At 44.8% G+C, this 26,832-nt stretch overlaps 1 protein-coding gene across 1 annotated transcript in view; it reads right to left on the minus strand.

Annotated features, from left to right (window-relative positions):
- STAB1 (stabilin 1) overlaps nucleotides 1-26,832 on the minus strand; it is a 164,696-nt gene that overhangs the window by 15,770 nt on the left and 122,094 nt on the right. The window contains exons 50-59 of the mRNA XM_060239960.1: nucleotides 26,127-26,264; nucleotides 24,339-24,398; nucleotides 21,696-21,872; nucleotides 20,429-20,518; nucleotides 15,384-15,524; nucleotides 13,007-13,066; nucleotides 12,151-12,361; nucleotides 7,679-7,828; nucleotides 6,929-7,033; nucleotides 1,107-1,214 (exon numbers count right to left, since the gene is read on the minus strand). Coding sequence (XP_060095943.1) covers nucleotides 1,107-1,214; nucleotides 6,929-7,033; nucleotides 7,679-7,828; nucleotides 12,151-12,361; nucleotides 13,007-13,066; nucleotides 15,384-15,524; nucleotides 20,429-20,518; nucleotides 21,696-21,872; nucleotides 24,339-24,398; nucleotides 26,127-26,264 — 1,240 coding nt within the window. The remainder of the gene's footprint in view (nucleotides 1-1,106; nucleotides 1,215-6,928; nucleotides 7,034-7,678; nucleotides 7,829-12,150; nucleotides 12,362-13,006; nucleotides 13,067-15,383; nucleotides 15,525-20,428; nucleotides 20,519-21,695; nucleotides 21,873-24,338; nucleotides 24,399-26,126; nucleotides 26,265-26,832) is intronic.

The raw sequence follows: 26,832 nt of genomic DNA on the forward strand, positions 1-26,832 counted from the left end.
ATGCCTAGAACAATACTACAAAAATTAATACAATATTACAAAATATTGTTATATTTTGTCACCTTACCGTAACATTGATGAAGAGGAATCAATTCCGAATGTCTTTGGACTCTGTATGACTATCTTACTCATTGTATAGGAATTCATTGTTTAAGACTTTTGTAATATTGTTCTAGGCACTATACGATAATAATTGTAAGTGAACATTATAAATTTATTAGTAGAAGCATACCTTGGTATAATAATTTCAAAGTAGACATTATATTAATTACTACACTTGTGCACAGTTATATCCAGGTTCTCAATCTCCAGGTGGTGGCTGGATATTTATATTACAACTGATCTCCAGGTGACAGATATCAGGTCACCTGGAGAAACTGGCCACTTTGAAGGTGGACTCTATGGTATTATACCCAACTGAAGTCCTTCCCCTCCTTGAACACCACCCTCCTCAGGCTCCACCACCAAAATTTCCAGGTATTTCCCAATCTGGAGTTAGCAAGTCTAAGGATGAGGGACAGGATGGGCCTGAAGTGAGCAAGGGACAGAACCAAGGCAAGCTTTGGTGGGACCATTTTCCAGGGCCATTCTCCCCCCTAATCTGACTTGGGTGGTAGACTTTAGAGCTACAGTTCCCATCATTCCTTAGAATGAAGTTGTGATCAACAACCCAGTTTCCATTTGTAATAATATGTTTCACTGAATCTTGCACAATAAAACTGAAATGTATATATTAAGAAAGACGGCATACTCTATGTGTAGGCCATCTTCAGCATGTCTGACATCCTGGGCCCAAGTCAAACCAGGCTCTGGGGCACTTGAGAACTTTGGTTCCCTTTTGTCACAATTGTCTGTGCAAAGAACAGAATCTGGATGAACTGACACATGCCAGACATAACATCTAGTTTGAACCAAAGCCATGATATATGCTAGTATGACAGAATAAGTTGTCCTAAATTGCCTTACAACTTGAAGGGGGGGGGGAACTGTTTTTCTTAGGGATACCATCTTAATAGTGAATGGTTTTCAAAATCACCCCAATACAACAAGAGTCCTCACAGTTTGGCACAGATCTGAACACTAGGTTTAGCCCATTGCAGTCATACCTGTGCACATTCTCCCATCTCCTTCATAATGCAAGTTGCATTCACATATATTATTAAATCGACATACAGCATTACGATGGCAGGCTGGGGAACACTTGGGCGTCACAGCTAGACATACAATAAATCAGAAAAATCAGGCAAATTCACTTCCATTTTCAGTTTCAGAAATTATGTTATCTATTACTAGACATAGCTTTTCAAATAAAATTGGTTTTCAAAGTCCTAAGGTAAGAAAATGCCTTTCTAGTCAAGAAAAAAGCTTCATTTAAAAAACTACACACATTTTCTTTTTGCAAAAATATCTAAAAAAACAAAAAAATTCAAATGTCAAAACAGATGAATACCACCACAAAGATGACAGGACAGCCTTTCCTCTAACTCAAGGGTGCCAAACTCATTTATTATGAGGGCTGGATCTGACATTAATGTCACTTTGTTGGGCTACCCATGCGTACCATAAAATGTAGCATGAGGTCCCAGAGATATAGACTTTATAAAGGTGATTTCAGAGGTCGAATGGCAATAGCACGTGAATGAAAAGGTGAATAGTTGCATGTGTGGAGATAGCAGCACCGGTAATGTGAGACAAGAAACCTAGGTCTCAGTTCTGTCCAGGAGGATGCAAAGGAAAAATGGACATAAGTCTGACATTAGAAACCACAATATTCAGTTGCTGACCTAAGATTGGTATTGCTCTTTGTTGGGCCACCCATGCGTGGAGAGCCAGTTTGGTGTAGTGGTTAAATGTGCAGACTCTTATCTGGGAGAACCGGGTTTGATTCACCACGCCTCCACTTACTGCTGCTGGAATGGCCTTGTGTTGTGTCTTGCATTTCAGTCCTGAAGTTACAACGCAGCGAATGCTACAGAGGTGACCAGTGAGAGTCCACTGGTCCCTGGACGTAAGCTCGCAAATACGTTCCGCCAATCAAGATCTGTGGCGAGAAGTTTAACTGGCCAGGATTGGTCCTGGCCAGGCTGAGGGTTGTTCCGGGGTATGCATATAATCAGGACCCAACCCGCGTTTCTCTCTCTTGTGATGTACTCACTAATAAAGCATGTTGCCTTCAAAACTTCTCGTCACTCAGTACATTACATTGGCGACGAGGATGGGATCCTAGCCAGGTAACTCCCCAAGCGGGACTTCGCTGACCTGGCCGGAGACGAGGAAGGCATGCAGTCAAGGGAGACTGAAGCGCCCGCTGCCGCCAAGGCTAACCTGAGTGGGATGACGGGCCACCTTGCTGAGTTCTACCCCGCCAACCCCGATAGGTGGGAGACCTACACGGAGTGGGTCGACTGCTACCTACGAGCAAACATGATTACAGACGACAGCTGTAAGACAGACGTGCTCCTGAGTGTCTGCGGGGAGGCCACATTCCAGATCGCAAAGGGTCTCTCGGCCCCCGTGAAGATCACGGAGAAAACGTACAAAGAGGTAGTCAGACTCCTGACTGGGCATTTCTTGCCCCAGCCATCCATCATCGCCCGCCAATTTCTCTTCCACAAGAGGGATCAAGGGGTGGGAGAGACGGCCGTTGTCTACCTGGCTGCCCTCCGCCAAATTGTGGGGAACTGCAGCTTCGACAAGCTGGAGGAAGCCCTGAGAGATCGATTCGTCTGGGGCCTCCGAGACGAAAGACTGCAGCAAAAGCTCTTCGCAAAGGAGGAGCTCACCCTCCAACTCACCTTCAACGAAGCCACCACGTTCGAGAGAGCAACCAAACCTTACCACAACCCGTGGGCTGAAGCCGTCCACCAAGAGGAGATGGTGCCGGGCAACCCAGAGGAGGAGGAAGCACACCAGCTCCATCGCCAACCAGGAATGGAGCCGAGAGCGCCCACTCGGCCATGAGCGACAGAGAGACCAGCCAACACCAAGTGCGCTAGCTGTGGAGATCCACACGAGCGACAGGACTGCCCCTATCGCAACGTGGACTGCAGGAACTGTGGAAGAGTGGGCCACATAGCGTGGGCTTGCCGGGCCAAGGCCAACCGCAGATGCCAGTGCACCCACCACGACTCGACCAATGCCTACTCGACCGCATCGACTAGCCTGCAGGTAATTAACTTGCCCCTCACCACCCCCGATAAGGTCAGGGTGTCAGTCCTAATCGAGGGCGCTTCATGCCTAATGGAGCTGGACTCAGGCTCCTCCATCTCCATAATTTCAGAGGAGTCTATAAGGAAACTTTGCCCCTGTGGCTGGCCCCGGCTGTGACCGGCTGATTTCATATTGCGGGACTTCCAGAAAAACCCCATGCAGATTTTGGGTTGGGCCACTGTAAGGGTAGAGTTTAAGAACTTTAAGGGCACGCTGAACATACTCGTGGTCAAGCACCAGTTCACCACATTACTGGGGCTGGCCTGGTTTCGACCGCTGGGCATTCAAATAGTGGGGGTGCAGCAGATGCGAACACAAACTTTCGAGCACGTGTGCCGGGAATTCCCGGAAGTGTTTGATGGGTCCCTGGGGTGCTACAAGGCGCCTCCCATCACCTTACCCCTCGATCCCCATGTGAGACTGATACGGCTGAAGGCCCCTGCGAGTTCTGTTCGCTCTTAAACCAAAAATAGAAGCGGAGCTGGACTGCCTCATGGCCCAGGGAGTGCTAGAACCGGTATCCTACGCCACATGGGAAACACCCATAGTCACTCCAGTGAAGCCGAATGGAGATGTACACATATGCGCTGACTATAAGAGCACAATAAATAAAGCACTCCAGGACAATCCATACCCCGTTCCGGTGGTCAGCCATGTACTGGCAGCCCTAGCAGGCTCTAAGGTTTTTGGGAAACTGGACCTGGCCCAGGCATACCAACAGCTCCCGGTGGACGCCGAGACAGCAGAGGCTCAGACCATTGTGACTCACAGGGGAGCTTTTTGGGTGCGGTGGTTGCAATTTGGGGTTAGTGTGGCTCTGGGGATCTTTCAGAGCATAACGGACTCTCTTCTCAAAGGGATCCCCGCAGTGCAACTGTTTTTTGATGACGTTTTGATCGCAGCCCCGGACACTGAGGAGTTCAGCAGCCGTCTGCTAGAGGTACTCCGCCGCTTCCAGACGGTGGGACTTAAAGTGAAGCGGGAGAAATGTTCCCTCGGGGTGTCAAGGGTAGAGTTCTTGGGGTTTGCTGTAGACACCGCGGGAATCCACCCGACGGCCGACAAGACCAGGGCAATAGTCCACGCCCCGGCTCCCACGTGCAAGGCAAAGTTACAAAGTTTCTTGGGCTTATTAAGTTTTTATCATTCATTTTTGCCCCACAAAGCGGCCATTGCAGAACCCCTTCATAGGCTCCTTGATAAACATGCCCCGTGGGTCTGGGAAAAGAAGCAGGCTGCCGCTTTTCAGGCAGTCAAGGACCTCCTTGTTTCCAATGATGTGCTCCACCATTTTGACGAATCCCTACAGTGATTCTGGCTTGTGATGCTTCCCCGTATGGGAGGGAGGTTCCCGTGGCCTATTATTCGAGGACCCTCACCCCCACAGAGCGCAACTATGCCCAGATAGACAAGGAGGCCTTGGTAATCATAAATTCAATGACTACCTATACAGTAGGCATTTCCCGATTGCTACGGACCTCAAGCCAGTATTGGGCCTCCTCACCCCGGACCGCCAGACACCACAAATTCTGTCACAGCGCGTACTGCGGTGGAACCAGTTCCACAACTCGTACACATATGCCCTGGTCCACCGCCCTGGCAAAGCTATGGGACACGCTGATGCCCTCAGCTGCCTGCCGCTGCCCTCTATGGACCCGGATCCCGCCCCTGCCCACCATGTGATGCTTCTAGAGACTCTACCCGAGAGGCCCCTCCATGCCGCTGAGGTAGCTAGGTCCATGGGTAGAGACTGCATCCTCGCACGTGTTTTAGACTGGGTGGGAAGGGGGTGGCCCATGGGCAAACTGGATGCAGAATTCAGGGCATTCGCATCATGTAGAGATGAACTGTCCATACACAAGGGATGCATTCTCTGGGGTAGCAGGGTGGTGGTTTCCCCCCCTTTGCGGAAGCAAGTGCTGGAAGCCTTACACGAAACACACCAGGGATAGTGCGTATGAAGGCCTTGGCACGTAGCTATGTATGGTGGCTGGGGATGGACGAGGAGATAGAAGGGTGGGTTAGAAGGTGCCAACCCTGCCAAGAGTCCCGACCTGATCCGCCCAGTGCCCCTGTCCACCGCTGGGAGTCCAACAGGAGGCCGTGGTCCCGGTTACACCTAGACTTTGCAGGACCATACCAGGGCCAAATATTCTTTATTTTAGTTGACGCGTACACCAAGTGGTTGGAGGTGATTCCCGTAGCTTCAACCTCCACTGCGATGGCGGTCAGAGCCTTGCGAAGGGTCTTTTGCACTCATGGGATTCCCGAGACCCTCGTCACGGACAATGGTACCACTTTCACCTCCCGGGAATTCCAGGAGTTTATGAATAGGTACCTCATCCAGCACATTCGGTCCGCCCATTTCCATCCAGCCACCAACAGCCAAGCAGAGCGCATGGTGCACACCACTAAAGAGGCCCTTGGTCGCATTGTACAGGGAGACTGGGACCACCGCCTGGCAGCCTTCCTATTTAGGAACAGAATCACCCCGTCACCGGGTTAAGCCCTGCCGAGTTGCTAATGGGGAGGAAGTTGATCACAAGGCTAGACAGGTTGCATCCTGACCGGGCTACAGACCTCCACAGTTCCCCTGAAACCAGGGAAGCTGCTGGGTGATTCTTTCCAGGGGATCTAGTATACGCAAAGAACTTTGCAAGCAGGCCGGAGTGGGTAGCCGCCCGGGTGCTTCGGGCCACTGGGTCCCGCTCCTACGAGGTCTCGTCGGAGGGGGGCCAGATCCTAAAGAGGCATATTGACCAGCTGCGCCGCTGCACCTTGCCGGAAGACCGACATCGATCAGGGGAGAACTAACAGCAACACCCCTGGAAGCTACCCAGCCTATGCCGGCTGCACCAACTATGCGGGTGGAAGAGCACCACAGCGGAGGGAGCGACTCTCCCAGAGAGGAGGTTCTAGAACAGCAACAAGCGGAGGACAGCCCTCTTCCGGCGTCACCCCACCATGAGGAACCAACAGCCCCGCCAGCCACAGCGGCCGCTCCCACTCTCCAAATAACCCCGAGGAAGTTGACCAGGGAATGCAGGGCACCAACCTACTTGAAAGACTTTGTGTCTTGAACTAAGGGGGGAGGAGTGTTGGGTCTTGCATTTCAGTCCTGAAGGTTGTTCCAGGGTATGTATATAATCGGGACCTGGCCCGCATTTCCCTCTCTTGTGATGTACTCGCTAATAAAGCATGCTGCCTTCAAAACGTCTCGTCACTCTACGTTACACCTTGGTTAGCCATAGCTATCGCAGAAGTCATCCTTGAAAGGGCAGCTGCTGTGAGAGCCTTCTCAGCCCCACCCACCTCACAGGGTGTCTGTTGTGGGGGGAGAAGATATAGGAGATTGTAAACTGCTCTGAGTCTCTGATTCAAAGAGAAGGGTGGGGTATAAATCTGCTGTCTTCTTCTTACAAAGGAATTTCAAAGGGACACTAGAAAAAGAGACTTCTGAATTGCAATTAATAATGAAGCTCAAAACAATGCATCCTCCTGAACAGAATTGGGTGCTAGTAACTTGCCTCTCAGGCTCATCTACTGAAGTGATTTTTTAAAAAAAAAATTACCATATTTTTATCCTGACCTTTCTTCAGGGATCTTTTCCTAACCAGCTTTGAGATACGATTCTGGGATCCTTTCCCAGAGATGCTTACTGAGATGATGCCAGGAATAGTACTTTTGGAAGTCAAGTAATCTGTTTTACCAAATTTACCTAATGGGATTTCGCAGCACTGTCCTGTCCACCCTGAAGTGCAAAAGCAGAACCCATCTCCATGCAGTCCTTCATTGCATATCCCATTCTCTGTACAATTACACTCTGCAAAGGCAAAAAAGTGAACATCATCAGCCCTGGCTGGCTAAAAGGCAGTTTGCCACTGAGAATGCTTGGCACATAATGGTGATGTGTAGCTTGTATGTAGACCAGTACTGTCAGGAGATTTAGATTAGGTATCTTGCTTTTTACCTTGAAATACTTATTTGTCTATTACCTTAAATATTATAAATCACATTGTGAGGATACTTAATGAAAATAAGGATCCCCCCCCCCAAAAAACCCCAAACCCAAACTGGAAGGCCACATCCAGGTGACAGCTTCCCCAAATGTTCCAAGTACAAGAATAAACATCTACACGTGTGATTTTCAAATTTGCTAACGCACACGGATGTTCATACATTTTTCCTATGGTTGCATACATCTGTGAACAAAAATGTATAAAGCAGCTATAAGATGATTCTATAGCAATGAAGAACCTGTGAATTTAGGGGGAGGTATTTGTGAGTTTCCTGCATTGTGCAGGAGGTTGGACTAGATGACCCTGGAGGTCCCTTCCAACTCTATGATTCTAAGATTGTTTATGTAGCTGTCCCATTAACAGCAATTAAATGTGAAACTGTGGTGGTCAGTTCAAAGCAGAAAGATCAAAGTGGGGCTTTTTTTCTATTGTTGATAACATGGCCATACCTTTGCAGTCTGGTCCATATCGGCCTGGCATGCACACTTCACAAGCTGTACCAGTGAATGCCTCACTGCAGTTGCATTGTCCTGAACCATGAAATCCATCATCACATCTACCATGGTTATTGCATGGAGTCTCAAGCCCCCCAGGACACACTGAAAAGACAGAAGTGCAGAGTGTTACCCAACAGACTAAAGCATCATAGATAATGGGCTTTATCATAGATAAAGGGCTCTCCTTCCTTGGAGCTTTTTAAACAGGGGCTGACAGCAATGAAGATCCTGTGAATTTAGGGGGAGGTATTTATGAGCTTCCTGCATTGTGCAGGGGGTTGGACTAGATGACCCTGGAGGTTCCTTCCAACTCTATGATTCTGTGATTCTAATAATTTTCCTATGGTGGTAATCAAATGGAGCACTCTCATTTGCTTAGAGGTGCACACTACAAACCACTGACCCTTCATGTGTCAGTCACCACCTCTGGGTTTCCATTGGCTGGCTCCCCTGTCCCCTGCCTACTGCAGGCCTGGGAACACTGAACAAACTGCCAAAACAGTCATACCTAAGAAGAGACAGACACATCTCCGATGCTTCTCTCTGTGTTAACAGGCCTCAGAAAGGGCTGCCACTCTACTGCAGCCTCACAAAAGGTGTTGCAGCCGGCAGTGGCAACAGACTTCTGCTGCCCCATCAACAGTCCACACAGATGGCCTCCCAGCACATGCAGCCTCTGAAGGCTGCTGAAATACCAGGGAACTGCTGCCGCTGCCATAATGCGCCTAGACAGTAAGGCCTGGCCCTAGAGGGAGTGTTTCCTCAGAGGCCATGGCCGCTGTCTCTTTCTGGTCACTCCCTCTCTCGCTTCTCCCCACAACCTCACCCCAGGATTGTCTGGAGTTCAGTTGTGATCCTAGGAGATCATCAGGCTCCACCTGGAGGTTGGCTACCATATGCCTGGCTGCTTGCTGTTGTTCAGCAGCAGCTCCCCCTATGACAGATAGTGTGGCATAGGATTTAGTGCTTTAGAGAAGGGTCTACCAGACCCAGGTTCTTGCTGTGGAAGCTGACTGGGTGATTTTGAACCAGTCACAGACTTTAAGCCTAATCTATCTCATGGGGTTGTTTTACAAATCAAAAAAGGGAGAGGAGAATGATGCTTTGGTTCCCCCAACTGTGGAAGACTGTCCTTTTCCTAGGTACAGCCTACAGGGAGGGGGGAGGAGATGGAAAGCTGAAGTCTGAGGGGCAGATCAAGGTAAGTGGTTGGTTGGCTGAGAGGGAGAAGAAGAAGAAGAAGAAGAAGAAGAAGAAGAAGAAGAAGAAGAAGAAGAAGAAGAAGAAGAAGATGATATTGGATTTATATCCCGCCCTCCACTCCGAAGAGTCTCAGAGCGGCTCACAATCTCCTTTACCTTCCTCCCCCACAACAGACACCCTGTGAGGTGGATGGGGCTGAGAGGGCTCTCACAGCAGCTGCCCTTTCAAGGACAACATCTGCCAGAGCTATGGCTGACCCAAGGCCATTCCAGCAGGTGCAAGCGGAGGAGTGGGGAATCAAACCCGGTTCTCCCAGATAAGAGTCCGCACACTTAACCACTACACCAAACTGGCTCTCCTACACCAAACTGGGTTGCCAACTCCAGGTTAGAAAATTCCTGGAGATTTGAGGGGTGGAACTTGGAGAGGGTGGGCTTTGAGAAAGGTTAGGGCCTTAAGCAGATACAATGCCATAGTGCCACCCTCCCAATCAGTCATTTCCTCCTGTTGCCAATCTCCAGGTGAGGGCTGGGGATCATGCAGAATTACAATTGCTCTCCAGATGGCAGATATCAGTTCCCCTGGAGAAAATGGTTGCTTTGCAGGGTGGACTCTGTGTTATTATACCCTGCTGAGGATACTTCCCTTCTGCATTGTCCACACTGCGGAAAAAGACTGTACTTTTCCTAGGTAGAAGCTGCAGGCAGAGGGGAGGAGCTGGAAAGCTTCAGTTAGATCAGTTCCTCTACAGAAAACTGCTGCCTTGAGGTGCATGCTCTATGGTAAACCTTAACACAACCAAGCCACACAAAAAAACCCAGATCACGCCACAAGCTCATGCTGATGTTTAACACCGCAAAGCTGAATATGACAAGAAAAGGTGGCAAAAATGCACTGCAAATAAAAGGAATGTTTACCTGTTGCCATGCCTCCCACACCCCATAATTATTCTTCCTTATCTCCATTCTGGGCCTCTTTCAGGGCTTTAAGCCACCATAGACACCGGGATACATGCACACACATGTGGGGGGAGAGGGATCCAGCATCTGTTTCAACTTCAAGGTGGGTGGGAAGACAGTAAGGGTGGAGGATGAGTGAATGACAAGTGTTGGGGAGGGGAAGACAGCAAGAGTGCGAGTGAGTGAATGTCACATGTGTGGGGGTAGTGGCATGCTAAGGGTGCAGGGGTAGTTAAGTGAAAGAGGTGGTTGGAGATGGGTGGTATTTTGATGGGGGTTGGAGTGGGAAGACACCAAAAGGGGGGAATGGATGCCTTGACTTGGGTCTGTGGATGGGAAGACAGCAAAGGTGTAGGGGGAACTTGCCCTCAGCCTCTTTCTGCAGCCCATTGTTTTTTCCTCCACAATGGGCCTTATTCCTAGTCTTTAATTATTTCCCAGTGTCCCTTGAACAGAAGCCTTGTTGCTGACAATTTAAGAACAGTAAAAATGCTTCACAAGGAGATTATGCCTTCCAAAGAAGCTTTATTCTTTGCATTATCTGTGTGACTCTGGATCACAGGGCAAGGGAAAAACCCACTAGAAATCATTAGCTGATTATAAGTCATTCCCAAACAAGCCTGGGCTAACCAGAGTACTGCAATTATTAGGACATCTTAACAGAGTAAGGCATATACTAATAAATAAACTAACTTAGAGATGGATGAACGTAGTGCAATTAGCACAGCTAAACACTAAAGACATTTTCATATATTGGGTTTCCTAACAAATGACAGACAATCTTTGTTAGTTTTCTGTTTATTGTTATTTGAGTAATTATATGCCCGTAATGTGCAATCCAATAGAACTCCATTGGGTGATTTCCCTGATGAGGAGCAAACTAGCAGTTTCAGAAACTTTACAGGGAGTGGCAGAATATTTAAATAGTTAAATTTGAGTTCCATTGCACCTTTGGAACCAACAAAAGTTTCAGGGCACAAGCTTTTGAAAGTCAAAGCTCCCTTCATCAGACACAGATTACCCAAACCAGTGTTTGCAGTAACCCACTATTTTCAGCTATGGAAGGTCATAGATCTTAAGCCCAATTATCCAAGGATTTGCTATTTTGTTTAAACTGATGGCTTGCCTAATACAAGACAAAAGGCACAAATGACAAAAGTCTGAGCTCATCCATGTAGCGATTTGACATTTTTATTCCTATATTGGGTTTCTTCACAAGAACCAAGTCAGTTCATGAAAGAAGGGCACTGAGAGTATAGCTAGCATTATCACAGAAACAGGCAACAGAGACCTGAACCTACTCTTGCTTACAGTTATAACAGGGCTTGTTTTTATAATAGGGAAATCAAAGGCTAGGTACAGAAGGGCAGCTCCATGTGCTCAGGAGGCATCTCAAATTGTGCCACCACAAAATGGAGCAGACAAATCCTGATCACACAATCCTGTGCAAGGTGTCTTAATATCGCAAGGGGGGTGCTTTGGCAAATTCACATGGTTGTTGTGCACCATCCCCTTAGAGCAGTTTGGGTTTCTTTTTTTCCCTTACATTTTTAATTGCCATGCCTCATGCACTCTGTGGCAGTGATTTTTTTTTTTTAAAAAGGATACCGGTGAGCGCCTAGAGCATATTGGTAATTTCACACCACTAATCCTCCTTGCTTGCACACTCCCATGGCCAGATGCCAGGAAACATGGGAGGAGTGGAGCAGGAGACTTTGCTACCACTTCCCAACTGGTAGCTATTTGATCTGTCTCAGAGACATCGAAGGATGGGATGAGTGTGAGAGCAGAGTGGACGGCAGCTATGCCTGTCTGACCTTGACCTTTTAATCCACCTGGGCGAAGTGCCTATTGGCTGTCTGAATCCAGTCTAATTGGCTCAATTTGGCTGTCTGAATCCAGTCTAAGAGTTCATCATGTCACCGTGTTTCAAATAAAAAGAAAACTAGGGATACTAGCCTCCAGGTGGGTGGGACCTGGGGATTCTCCAGAATTACAATCTCCAGACTCTATGACACTGTACCCCACTGAGGTCCCTGTCCTCCCCAGGGTCTATCTCCAAATCTCCAGGAGTTTCTCAACATGGATCTGGCAACTCTACCCACCATTTCCTGCAAGTGGCCAGGGGGATCTGGCAACCCTATCACAAACACCTTCTCTTATGACATTCTTACTGGCTGAAATGGCCATTATGACCAAGGGGAAACAACTTGTTTTGATAACAGCAAAACCTAGTACTTTGTTCTGGTAGGGATCTCTTACCCTGACAATTTATTCCATAGTGATTTTCACAGCACTTGGATGTCCACTTGGGGGAAACACATGTTTTCTTGCACCCCTTCATATTTGAAAAAAGATGTAATCGGTTTCCCCTGCGTGATTGTGATAAGTAAGCCCTTTGTTCAACAATGTCATACGGGATTCGTTTGCTTAAGAGTAGATCTCCAAAATACAAACAACTCACGCTTGGTCCCTGTACAGGGGAAAAAAGTTGTTTTAAAACATCTACTTTGACTTTATATTTGAAATTTATTCCATATGGCAGAGCTCCTTTTCTTCTGTAGAATACAGTTTAGGAGAGCCCTCCACTGAACAACAACACCAGGATATATGAGAAAAAGCAGATAGCAAATTCCCCCACCCACAATTTCCTCCCTACCTATTTCCAACTGCTTTACACCCAGTCAGTGATTTTAGGCCTATGTTTGTGATGGCAATGCTGTTATCACTTGTGTAAACAAGACATAAAATCTCAAAACCAGCCTTGTCATCTTATTTATTATTATTAATTATTTATTACATCATACTTATATCCCACCCTTTCTGCGAATAGACAGGGCGGCTAACAAATCAGAGTGGCATCTAGAAACAGGTCTTAGTATGACTTCTGCAATTTAATCTGCCAGCACAACTGGGAAAAGTGAGTTTATTCTAACCTTGTCTTCTGAAACTTTTTTTACTTCAAACTCGCTTGTAAATTGGTATATGTGAAATATGGGTCAGAAAAAGCCAACCAGCTCATTAGATCGTTACATTTTGTTAAGGTTCCACCAAGAAGGAACATATCATATGAGTCATGCTCAGTATTTTTTATATGAACCCTTCATGTAAAACTTACTTGTTCAACTGATCCATAAGGACAAGGAGGCTGATTATGACAGGGGCCACATTCAGCGATCTAGAGATAGGATATGGGGAAGGAAAAACACACACAGGATATAACTGACATTTATCACTTAAGCAGGCAACACCTGCACTAGCCAGAAAATTCACACAATAGAAAGCCTATGAGCTGCCATGAGAATTTTGGAGCACAAGTGCACTGGGATGTCTATGTTTCCAAGCCATATGAGGGCCTGGTGTGGATCAGGATCATGATGTACTTCAGTCTCTCCTCACCATTTTCCAACCTGAAACAGTCCTAGGGGACCAGTACTTGTTCCATTGGGAAACTTAATGCAATGATAGTGTGATTGATTTCCAGTGGGCTAGATACCACCCCACAGGATTTTTTTTTCTCCAATACCACACAATTTCAATCTACCTCAGTGCACTGGGATTCCAACAGGAAATTAAGAAACTGGTTTGAGAAGAAGCACAAAATGATTTGTTTTTAAAAAGTGAACAAGAACAAAGTTTGTCAGAAAAATATACAACTGATGTAATTAACAATTAATCAGGAGAAAGTTTACACCCATCCCCTGCTGGAGTTGGGCCGCAGTTGTGGCGTGACTCCAGAAAGAAGGGAAAGGGTTTAGACTTTAAACCCTCTTCACTCCCTTCCTGGAGTTATGCCACAGCTATGGCATGATTCCAGAAAGAAGGGAAGGGTTTATAGTTTAAACATCTTCCCTCCCCTTCCAGAGTTGTGCCACAGCTCTCCCCGTAGGGTATAATGGAGCCAAATATAATAAGGTTTCCTGAATACTAACCCAAATACCAGTGCAATACCCATACTGATATTCAGGGATATTTGGGAATACTGATTTTTCAGATCCCAAACACTTGAATCAGAATAGACCTGATTTTTTTTTCTTGCACATCCCTAGCGAGGACCCAATGATTCCCTGCTCATCAAGATTTCTCAGGCATAAATTATGGAAAATGTATATATTAGCAAAAAGCATATAATTTGTAAGATACGAAGTCACAACAATCTTCATCGAATTTCATTGCAATTTGGTTTCCTATACTGGAGTTTTTTAATTATTAAAGAAGAAATTCCTAGCCCAATTGAAGAACTCCATTTATAGTGAATTAGACAATTTACCAAGAGAAATACTATTAAATCTGCCGCAACCTAAATAGTTTTATAATAAAAAGGGCTTTTTTTAAGGGGGGGAGAAGAATTTTTCAGGCAATAAGTGTATTTCTTTTGAAGGAACAGAACTGAACCTTCTTGCTTTCTCAATGGAGCACACAGTGGTTCTCTTCAACTATCTTGTCTGGAAAACGTTGGGGTGGGGCAGGGCTGAGGCCTGTGCTCTATGTACACTCAGTTCCAAATCTGAATTGGCCTAATTGTGCGTAGGAAGTGCACAACTCCAAGCATACATCTGCTTCAAACTCTTCATGGCAGCCACAAAGTTTAATCTATCCCACAACCCTTCCACCTGCCTAGCTGGGCTTCTAATTTCAGAGCTTTGTAGAAAGATGGGCAACAATGATTTGCAAGGATATTTGAAGGACAGAATTAGCAGGCACTGGAAAGGTTAAGTACCTCCCCCACATACACAAATCTCAGCAGCGAATTCTTTTTCTTCCTCTTCATTCACACAAGAAAAGCAATGGATTTGAAAACCCATATCTGCCTTGTGCCTGCATTTCTGTCCTGAAACGTGTGGATGTAGAGATAGAATTTCATAGTGATAACGACACCTTTTACTTGAAGCCTTTGACACAACCCTTAGTCCCCCTACTTAAACTAAGTACATGTAACTGATATGTGTGTATATTTATCTCCATCACCATCTTCTTGCCCTTCCTTGGACTCAAACGCAAATTACAAGCACCTCGGCTGTGCCCTGTCATTTTGTACCCCCAAAAGCACCAAGTACGTTCAAGATGTAACAACAACATAATAATTTTTCACTGTGCTGAACTGGAGATGGTGGTTGTCAGGTCTACACAGATAGCAATCTATATGATGCATTTCTTCCTATGCTCTCCACCAATTACTTCACCTAGCTCCTTATGATCAGAAGAACTTCTATTTTATGATAGTGACTAACTTGCACTTAATAAGCATTCTTTTCCATCTCTGCAATTATTTCATTACAATTTGGTTTCTTAAAATATTAACTGCCTGCTTTACTGTACAAACTTGTTGTTGCTAGAATTATTAGTTTCTCAGGGGACATCCTTAACTTCATTTAGGCTTTGTTAGTTTCATTCTACATTTAAATGTGACCCACTTCTTCTAGACTATGGTTTTGGAAGGAAGCCTTTAAATGGCTGATGCTCACACTGACAAGTGTGTATGTTTTGAAACTCACTGAAAGCACAGCAGGATGAAACTCATCACAGCGAGATCCCCGGTCTGGAGGTTCCAACAGCTGATCAATACCATAAGCAATTCCCACATTAAATTCCATATAGCTGTGTATAATCCTTGTGTTTTCTACTTGAATGTATCCCTGAAAGGCAATAAAGGAGAGAGATAGCAGAAGACTGTGTTCAAATCAGTATGTGAAGTTCAGCCCTGCCTCTTATTGCTTCTTAGCCCCTATTGTCCAGGTCATTAAAAGCAGCAATCAGCAAAAAAAAAACCCTTATGCAGAAGAACACAAGTAAAGAGATGCACAAAATCTTACAACAAAGACTGTTGTGATATATGCAATGAGAAATGCCAGATGTTCAAACTGGATTCAGAAAAAGAAGACTTGCTAAAGCTCAAATTGCAATTTTATGTTGGTTAGTGGAGCATGCATGAGAATTTCAAAAGAAAATCAGCTTGTGTTTCATAGATTACAGCAAAGTATCTGTGAATCATAAAAAGCTATGGTTGATTTTTTTTTTAAAAAATGGGTGTGCCACAACATTTGATTGTTTTGATGCACAATTTACATTCTGGGCAAAAGGGTACTGTTAGAATAACATACAGAGAAATAGAAAAGTTTCCAATTAACAAAGGTCCTTTCCAATTAGCAATCTATATGCAGAACATATTATAAGGAAAACTGGATTAGATTTAGATGAAGGTGGAGTGAAAATTGGTGGAAAGAACATTAACAATTTGAGATATTCAGATAACACCACATTACTTGCAGAAAATAATGAACCTGAAATGTCTACTGATGAATGTTAAAACAGGATTATAGCTGAACATCAAGAAGATAAAGGTAATGACTACTGGGAAATTACACAACTTTAAGGTTGACGCCGGTTAAAAAATTGAAACTATTTAAGATTTTTCATTCTTTGGCTCCACCATTAACCAAAAGGGAGACTGTAGCTAAGAAAACAGAAGGTGATTGAGACTGGGAAGGAGCTAGAAAGATTCTTAAGTGAAAGGAAGTGTCTATAGTGACCAGGATGAAGATTTTTCATACCACAGTATTCCACATTACTATGGATGGATGTGAAAGCTGAACAACAAAGAATACTGACAGGAAGAAAGGTGATTTGTTGGAAATGTATTTTTGGAGAAGAGTTTTACAAATACCATGGACCACCAAAAAGACCAATAAGTAGGTTCTAGATCGATCAAGCCTGAATTCTCCCTAGAAGTGCATAATGCTAGGAAAAGTTGAAGGTAGCACAAAAAAAGGAAGACCCAGCATGAGATGGACTTACTCAAAAAAGGAAGCCACAGCCCTCAATTTACCTGAGCAATGCTGTTTATTATAGATCATTAATTCAAAGAGTCCCCATAAGTTGGAAGCAATGTGATGGTTTGGAAATCACTAATTTATAGGGTCCCTTTCACATTTCCTAAAGATCCATTTACAGTTGCCCAGATACAGGCAACTTTCACATTTCTTAAAGATCCATTTGCATTACCTTTTGTTAGCATGTTTTAAAAAAATTGTGTCCACAGAGGTGGCCTGTCGACTAGGCAGACCGAGGTGGCTGCCTAGGATGCAGGGTGAGGGCACCAAATTGGGTCCTCCCCCCACCTCCTGGGTGATACATATCATTCAGGAGGAAAGGCCCTCTCAGAGCCAGGCAGAGGCAGCGTGCTGCCCAGTTGCCACCTGGCAGCCTCCACAGCACCCACCCCTCCCCACCCCGCCACCTGCACCCTTCCACTCCCCATGGGCAAAGTCAGAGGGTGGGGAGGGTATGCACGGCAGAGCAGCAGCACAGGGAGGCCATGAGCTGCCTGGCTGTTGTCGCCCTGCTTCCACTTCCGGAAGTAGAAACAATAGCGACTGGGCAACACATGGCCTCTCTGCACTGCTCAGAGTCTTGTCACACTGCCGTACATGCCCTCTCTGCCATCTGGTTTTGCCTACAGAGGTGGAGGGCAGGGCCTCGCCTAGGGTGCCAGATGCCCTAGGGTGCCCCTGTGTGTCCAGACACCTTTGTAAACTTCTCATGGCTGTCTCATTTCTTCCCCATTTCTTCCCCATGCCTAATAAAACTGGTTTCTCCCACACTTTCCCCCTCAAACTGAAATGCTCCCACCAAAACCTGCCCAGAAAGGGTGGGTGGGTTTGAGTGCTTTTTTAAAAAAAAGTTTGCAGTCCAGTGCTGAAACAAGCAGTCATTTTCATTGGGGGCATCTTACTCTTTGCTCTGCCTTGTGAGCATGTGTGTGTGTTGTCTGATTGGGCCAGCATGGCTGAAGACTCCTCAGGAGTCAAGGAATCATGTGCAGCCAACTGTGAACCAGCTGAAGTTAGTGAATTAGAAATACAGGAGCCTAAAGATTCGTTGCCAGCAGCTAACCTGTAACTGTGACTATGATTCTGGACTCTGCCTTGCAACCTTTGGACTGACCCTTGACTCTGCTTTTCAGATCTGCCTGAACCTTGCTGATCAACAACCTTAGACTGCCCTGACTCTGCTTTCCTGAACAGCCCATGAACTCTGTCTGCAGCTAAACTGGTATTTGATCTCTGGACTGGACTCTTGACTGTGATCTAGCTCTGTTGCCTTGCTCTGCCTTCATTCCCAGGACACTCCAACCCAGAACAGAGAGAACTCATGAAGGGAAGTCTGAACTGATCCCACCAATAGCGTGATCATCAGAAATGGCCCAACATGTGTGAAAACATGAGAGACAACTGCAGTATGAAAACACTCCATCCCTGCGCACAGAAGAACTATCACAATCTAAATCCCAGAACTAGCCAGTAGCAACTTCCTCCAGTTCTCTGGCCCACCATCTCATTCATCGACAGCTTTCCCCACAGTTCGTGCACAGCTCTTCCTGTCCTGACATTCAGTGCATAGTCCCCTCCCCTTCTTTCTCCTGTCCTCTTTCCAATCATTCCTTGCTCAGCAGGCATCTTATTAATCTGTTATGTCAGTATCATCAATACTGGGTTTCATGACCTGTACTGACTTGTATTATATCGGATTTAACTCTGCCTTGGATTTTTAATAATTGATTGCTTTCTATAAACCACTTTCATTTTGGGCTGAAATCCACACTAGATGTGACAGCACCCTTGTGGTCACCACCATTTTAAAGGCATTTTGAAATGCCACAAGGGCCCGAACCATGCACAGTGCTATTGTTTTGAGCCTTTAGCGTGGCACTCTTGTTTTTCTTTTCAACTGCAGAAACAGCTGTGAGGGACCCTCTACTCTACAGCTACTTCAACATTTGAAAAGCTGAGGGAGGAGTGCTAGGGGGTCTCATAGAATTTTTAAATGACTTTTAATTGTTGGTGATGTATGCAGCACACTGTCACATCTAGTCTGGCCCAGTGAGATGTATTCATTTTAAATCAGTGGCTTCTCCTTTCTTCACATCGTCACCATTCATTATTCCCTCTGGTACCAATTTTTCAGCCTCCTTAACCATAGTTCCTCTAGCCAACCAGACTCGCAGGGCCAAAATACACAATACATATGACATGAGTTGGGACACAGGGGCCCAGCCTAACTTAACGTCACATGTAGAATCAGTGTAACTCATCTAGAAAGTGTTGTGTGGCTCCAAAGGCTGAGGTGGTGGGGGAGATTCCTTCTTGCATCATTTTCTGTTAGGGATACTAAGCAGAGTTAAGCAAAAGGTAAAAAAATAAACAGCCAGCACACATGCATTAGTTTAAAAGTAATCATTAATTATCTAGTTAGGAAAGGGTAACTTGGAATTCTACAAAACAAGAAAGGATTAACATCCTATCTAACTTCTGTAACGACATGTTTACTCTCTGAGGTCTAAAAGCAACTGGTGGGAAAAGCTAGAAATTCAGAACAAAGAGTCATAAAGTTGTAACCCAATGTTTTCTCCCTAGCCCACCCCCAATATATTGATTACCCAATTAGAGCATTCCAATACTAGTTAATATGCACACTGACACCTAGCTTCTGGTGGCAAATATGTGGAGAGAATTTTATTGGCTATAACCCTAAGCTATCTAGGACATCAGCTTGCATAAACAATTCATTATCTCACGACTTCAGGAAGTGAAGCTGCCAAAACCCAACATTTTCATCAGAGGAAACAGTCACAAGGGGCCAAGGAAGGGGAAAATATATTTTCCCATGCCATTTCCACTGTCAAAAACAGATAGGAGGGAAGCCTGAAGCCCTTCCTCTCCTCCTTGCAACTTTTGGAGCCACACAGCATTTTCTAGATGATTTACACCAATTCTACATGTGACATGAAATCCATCAACATCAAGTGACATCAACAGTTTCAAGGAGAATTACACTTATTCTTTGTGTGACAATGAGTTGGGTCAGGCAACTATGTCTGGACTCTCCTCACATGTATAATGTATTTTGTCCCTCGGACAACTTCTCTTCTATCTCCCTCTTTTACTACATTGCATACAGACTCTAAAGTTTCTCATGTGTTTTCCTCAGGACTATATCTGAAAATTGTCCTCTTCTCCCAAGGTGAGGACAATATCACAACAAGACATGCTGGATAGGTACAGAGACTTGGATTCATAATACAAGTTGCGTTATGCAGTTTTCCTGTCCTGTCTCTTTAGTAAGGGTTTAATGGGATATTATTTACCAAGTGATGTTATTTACCTCTGTTAAACAAAATGCTTCAGCTTCTCATTTCCACTCTCTACTACAGGTACAAGAAATTTTTCTCCAGATCTATTAGCAATCCTAGCTGAAACAGGACAATAACTAAACAGCTTTGCACATATTTGGTTTAAAGAGGTTCTGGGTAGCCATATTGGTACAAGGGAAAGTGGAAAAATAAAAGTAATGTAATATGTTGTATAGGCCATCCAAAGTGATGCAAAATGGTGAGCAAGTATTTATTTTCTCCAGAACTAGTTTAAAGGGGTGGGGGTAGGGAAAGGAGATTTCAGGCTATAATCTTATAGGCTTTTGTTTGTGTCCTGTTTAGAAAGCCTTGTAAAGCACATCAGTTTGGAATTTAAAGGCTCATACTCACAGGACTTTTTCTGCTGCAGCTAAATGAGATGGTAGATCCATGCATAGTTGTTAAAAAAAATCCAGGCTGTGTCATAATGGAAGGGAAGATCTATAAACATGCAAAAGTAAGTGGCACTTAGACTATGAATATACAATTATACAATTATCACATTTTATGAAAAGACCATATGAGAATATGGTTGCCAAGTCCTACCTTGGTCTTGGCAGGGGACACCCAGAAGTGATGTCATCATGCTGGGGACACTCTAAGACTCAGGTAAAATTCTCTGTGGTACCATAGAGTTTTTAACTGAATGCTAGTGTCCCCAGATTGACATGCCTGGCATGATGATGTCACTTCTGGGTGATGTCATCACATGGAGCATGCCATGCGCCAATGGAGCTCTTTAGGGGCAGGAATCCCCCCACTGACCAGCTCTGTGCCGATGGGTTGGGGGGGCCCAAAGTGGGGGAAATCCTGCCCCTAGCAGTAGCTTGGCAGACCTACATGAGAAAAAAACCGAAAGCTGCTTTAGCTTATTTTCCCATGAACTCATTTTGGTTAATAAATGGTTAACAAACTCATGCCAAGTTTCTCTCTTAACAGTTCTTTGTCCAAGTAGTTTGGAATCAGTTTAAGCCTATCAGCCCATGAGAGATGTTTTGTTTAATTATCTAAGACCACATGTTATCCACACTTCATTACAGATGCCTTTCTGAGATACAGATGTATAAACCAATTTCTAACTTAATAAGGAAAAGCTATCCCCTCATTGTTAGAGAAATTATATTTAACACTTTCTGATTCTGTAAATATAGCAGTATGCTGAAGACTTTAAAAAACAGAGAAGCTAGACTGTCTTTATTATGTTGCTCTATTGATTAACATTTTCCTTCTCCAGTTATCTAACTAAAGCATAACTGCTTGCGGGAATAATCCTAAGCAGACCTCTCAGAAGTAAGTTCCATTTTATTCAGTGTTCTTAGGAAAGTGTTTTTAGGATGGCAGTCTAAGTGCTGTGTTCAATCAAATACAGCTTGCAGCCAGATATGGGATGCAGATTTTTTTTGTTTTTTGCAAGAACATTTTGTGTCAACAGCACCATGCTCATCCAGCTCAAAGCACAGCCTCATCACTAGAAGCTGCTTTGGGTCTTCATTGGGACAGAAAGGCAGGATATAAATTAAGCAAATCAATCAATAGGGAGACATGTGTTGTCTTGGATGGACCCCTGCAAGAGCACTTTAGAAAGGAGGCTTATATTTTGTTCCATTGCTTGGTTTACCCGCAAATTTCTGATCATGAGTTCTTTGAGATAAGCAGCCAGTTTGCTTTGATGTTCTTTATGATACAGCCACTTCTGTTCATCCTCAGGAAGAGAGTTAAATGCCGCATCAGTAGGCCAGAACATGGTGAAGGGCTGGTGAATAGTTTCATTAATTAAAGGAAGAAGTCCTGTTTCCTGCAAAGAGACACAGAACAGTGGGAATGTAATATGCCATCATAGTACATGTGCCATTAAATCACCTGTGTATAAGCAGCTATAAGCAGCATCTCAAATAAACCAACAAAAGCCCTTCAAGGAATTTAGCACACACTATCTGTCCCCCCAAATCTGTCCTAAAGGGGAAAAAAGGCAACCAAGTACAAGAAATCAGACTTCACACAGGTCTTTTTAAAGGCGCTTTTGATGGGATAGGGAAGAATTTCTGATTGATAATTTTATAACTGCCTTTTTTGTTGTGTATTACTGCCGTAGATGTGTTGTGTCAATTGCTGCTATGATTTTATTGGAAACAGATTTTTGTTTTATTGTGTACGGTATACAATGGCTGTAGAAATTCAGCCACAACTAAATAATAAATAAACCTGTGATCCTTCAAATACTCATGTGTGATGACAAGCAAAGAAAATTCTATAGATACTGCAAACATCCTATAATGCCCTATATGAAGTTATTCTGTTTGGAGGTAGAAACAAAAGTTCATTGTCCAGTGCATTGTAATGCAATAGGAATGTGTAGTAGCAGTTATAATCAGCTCTGTGCCTAGCAAATTGTCTGCTGTAATTCATGATAGCTCCTGGTTATATTGATATTGTATATTAATGGCAATATATTGATGGGCTAAATCAGAGCTATTTGTCAATGGTGTTCTTTTGATGTCCTATTGTCCATAAATGTAGTTTGTACAGAGTCAGTTCAATGCCTAAGTGGACACTCTGGGTGTCAAAATGGCAATGGGTGCAGCACTGTCTCCCCCCAGACTGTGCTAAGGCTGTCAGGAAACAGATAAGGCAGCACAGGTGGAGGAGACCTTCCCACCACACAGACTCCTACCACTACCATGCTCCAAGCCAGGCAACAGAGCACCTTTGCATCCGGCCTTGGAACAAGCAAAGGCAGCACAGGAAGAAGGTATATGTGACCCCACTGCTGCTGCTGAGCTCCAAAATTGGGAGCCCAGTGGGTTGGGTGCCACAGGAGTAGGGCATTTGAGTTAGAAAATATGGTGAGTTGACAAGGAGTTTGTTGTGTTGGGGGGAGGGAGACTTGCAAACAAGTACCACTAACTTCAGGCTATCAATATTTTGGCTTCAGTCAAATCAGCACTCACTCAGGACAGATATCCTACGTGTCTTTGTCTATCACCTTGTATAAAGGTATTATTTTTCCTGGCACCTTCTGGTGGTGGAAAGTGCTGCCAAGTCACAGTCAACTTATGGCAACCCCACAGGGTTGTCAAGGCAAGAGATGTTCAGAGGTGGTTTGCCATTGTCCGCCTTTGCATAGCAAACCTGGACTTCCTTGGTGATCTGCCATTAAGGTTGCCAGCTGTGGGTTGGAAATTCCTTAAGATTTTAGGGGTGAAGCCAGGGAGAGGTGCAGCTTGGGGAGAAGAGGGACCTCACTGGGGTTATAATGCCATAAAGTCAACCCTCCAAAACAGCCATTTTCTCCAGAGGAATTGATCTTGGTCATCTGGAGATTAATTGTAATAGTGGGAGATCTCCAGCTTCCACCAGGAGGTTAGCAACCCTCTCTGCCATCCAAATGCTAACTAGGACTGACCCTGCTTAACTTTTGAGATCTGATGAGACTGGGATAGCCTGGGCCATCCAGATCAATGATAGCAACTAAGGCACCTGCTGGGCCACAGAGTGCAGGGCTGGCTGAGGACACTATGGCTGGCTGAGGACACTCATAAAATAAGAACCACAGATGAAGGCACAGCATCATCTTCCATCAGCTGACCAGGACAGCGACAGGACACATAATGCTCCCCCACCCCCACATTGCTAATGTCTCCAGTTGCTTCACTTAAGAAAGGGTTAGCAGAGAGGAGGGGGCACTAACTTAATCATTAGCCAAGATTACCAGCCTGGATTTCTTCCAGCATTATAACTGACTACAGAGATCAGCCTTCCTTCAGGAAATTGTAGCTTCAGTGGGTAGATGCTAGGGCTTCACATCCCTGTGGAACTCCCTCCCCTACCCAAATGTTACCCTTTTCAGCCCCCCCACCCCAATCTCCATGAATTTCTTAAGCCAGAACTGGCAACCTTGTCTACCAATTTTAATGTATTCTGCTCTATGGGATGAGTTAACAATTTGCAAAGACTTCTGGAGGGGCAAGGGAAGCTATGAAGCCTCTACAAAGCTAGTAAGTCACTGAATATATCCCAGTTTTCTACAATGTTTTATATAAAACATTTTCTGCTAGAGACAAATGCCTTGGACTCCATCCAGCATGAATAGGTTTATCTGTATTTGTAGAATTCAGAACTGAATTCTCAGTCCCTATCAAATCCCAGCTCTGAAACCTTTAATAATCTGAACTGCATCTGAAAGAAATGGCATCTTTTGAACTGCAACTAAGAAGTGAAGTTTCATTATAAGCATTGGAGCTCAAGAAAACAGTCAACTTACCACTAAAAGTTTGCTATAGATTTTGTATCCATAAGCCCCTGCAACTTCTGTGATGGATTTCTGGAAAACATAAAATAGTGATATTAGACAGTAAATTTCTCTTTCCCTAAGCAGATGTCAAAAATGGTGCACAATTGTGTAGTTTCCCCATGCAAGAAGTCTTGGCTACATCCATTACAATTACAAACTCACAGTAATCATTACAATTACAACAGAGATTACTCAGCTTTAGCACACAATATATCCTGCTAACAATAAATTGTCACAAAGACACTTCACTTGTTTGGTCACATCTGCAATCTCTTTTCAGGCAAAGGTTTGACTGCACATACAGGGAGAGCATGCTACATGAAATCACCTTGGCACATTTCGTCCAAAAGGAGCACCTTGCAGATTTCCAGCCTGCAATCACATACACTAAATAATGCACTTTCGACCCACTTTCAATGCACTTTTCAAGTGGATTTTACTGTGTGAACTGGCAAAATCCAGTTGGAAAGTGCATTTAAAGTGGATTGAAAGTGCATTATTTAGTGTGTGTGATCGCAGCCACCAGCGGCGTCTCTGGGGCGGGGCCAAGGGGGCCATCGGCCCTCCCCCAGAGCATTCTCATTGGCCCCCCTCTCCGCCTTGCGCAAGCGTCGATGGCCGCCTCTAGTTGCTGCCCGCCCGGAGCCCGCGCCTGGAGCAGTGAGTCACCCATGGAGTCGGAGGAGAGGGGGATGGCGCTGGGAAGCGGCTGAGTCAAGGCCTGACGCATGGTGGTTGGCTGGTGGGCGGTTCCTCCCGGGTGCTGGTGGGCCTGTGAAGGGAAGGGGGCTTTGCGGCATCTACCGACCGGGGCACATCCGCCCGCTCTGCCCCAGGCGCGGGCTCCGGGCGGGCAGCAACTAGAGGTGGCCGTCGACGCTTGCGCAAGGCGGAGAGGGCGCAGCTCCCTCCAAAACACGGGCGAGGAGGGAGAGGGGCTTCCTGCCTTCCCATGCTTTTGCGCAGCCAGCAGGGCACACTTGGCCCCAGGGTGCAACCCACCCTAGTGACGCCTCTGGCAGCCACTATGTACCAAAACCCCGGAAAATCAGGGTTTTGACGCTAGAATGTACAGGTATTACCCCCTCTAGGGGAAAAAATAGTAATTGTACTGTGAGGATCATACCTGAGATTTTCTTAGGTCAGAAGCTTATACATTTTGGGGGCCTATCAAGTACTTTAGAAGCATTAATATTAATAGCAGTATTGAATATTTTACACTGGTCTACAACTAGCAGAAAGCTGGCGGAATTTTAGCCACCATGTCTTGGTGTCAGTTTTATTTACCTTCCATGTCAAAATAATAAAGTTGAAGTTGCTAAACTTACTGAGCAAGTTCAACAAATTAGTGAGAAGAAACACTTAGAAATGTTCTCAATAAGTTGGTGGCATTATGTTAGCATTAAGAAAACATGTCCAGCTCTGGATATTGATTTATTTGCAATTGTGTCAATGGTGGTGGAAAGTGCCATCAACTCCCACCTGACTTATGATGATGACCCCACAGGGTTTTCAAGGCAAGAGATGTTCAGAGGTAGTTTGCCACTGCCTGCCTCTGAGCCACGACTCTGGTTTTCCTTGGAGGTCTCTCATTCAAATACTAGTCAGGGTTGATCTTCTTTAGCTTCCGAGATCTGACAAGATTGGGTTAGCCTGGACTACCAGTGTCATTATCTGTGTAGTTTTGTACTGAAATAGTTTTGTGTTTTATTTTTTAAAAATTAATAACATTTAAAATATTCATTACTTTAGACATACCTGTGATAGACTGGATGAAATGCCATGATTCTGCATATCATCTGGGATTAAAATCTTATCAATGAAATGTATGTTAGCATTTGGTCCAACAAAGTCACTGTCAATTATTTTCACCTCCTTGTTTAAATATACACTATTCTGAGAAAGAAAGGACATAAAGCACATTCCCAATGAAAAACATCTTCCAAAAAGTACAATGTTATGTTATTATGGGCATATATATGTGCAAAATACTTCTGTGGCTCCTTTGGATTAAAAGTAGTACGTCTTGAGTGAACACTGCTAAAAAAAGACTCCAAAGAAATCACAGGAGTGACACAGTGCGCTGTAGATCTGTCCAGGTGGGTATTTTTGACTGTGTACAGACAATTCTTATTGTGAAGAATCAAAGCACTGCCTAGACCTCTTTGCTTGCAACAGCACAGACATGCAACATCTTCCCTCCAGGTTATACCTCAGCTGTTGCTTCTACACTACTTAAATCTGTGTATAGACAATAACTTTTCAGAGACTTGAAGATGATATTGTAGATTTGTCACTGCCTATGGTATATATATATATATTTTAAAAACTTGCAATTTTTTCCCCAAGACCACCATGGCATCTGCAACAAAGTTTTACAGGGGTTTCTTGTGCATTTAGTAGCAGCTGGAAAAAGTTACAACTATCTCCTGGGTGGCTAGCATAGTTGGAATGGGCATGCATA

The sequence above is a fragment of the Heteronotia binoei genome, chromosome 5, assembly GCF_032191835.1.
Source record: "Heteronotia binoei isolate CCM8104 ecotype False Entrance Well chromosome 5, APGP_CSIRO_Hbin_v1, whole genome shotgun sequence".
NCBI lineage: Eukaryota > Metazoa > Chordata > Lepidosauria > Squamata > Gekkonidae > Heteronotia > Heteronotia binoei.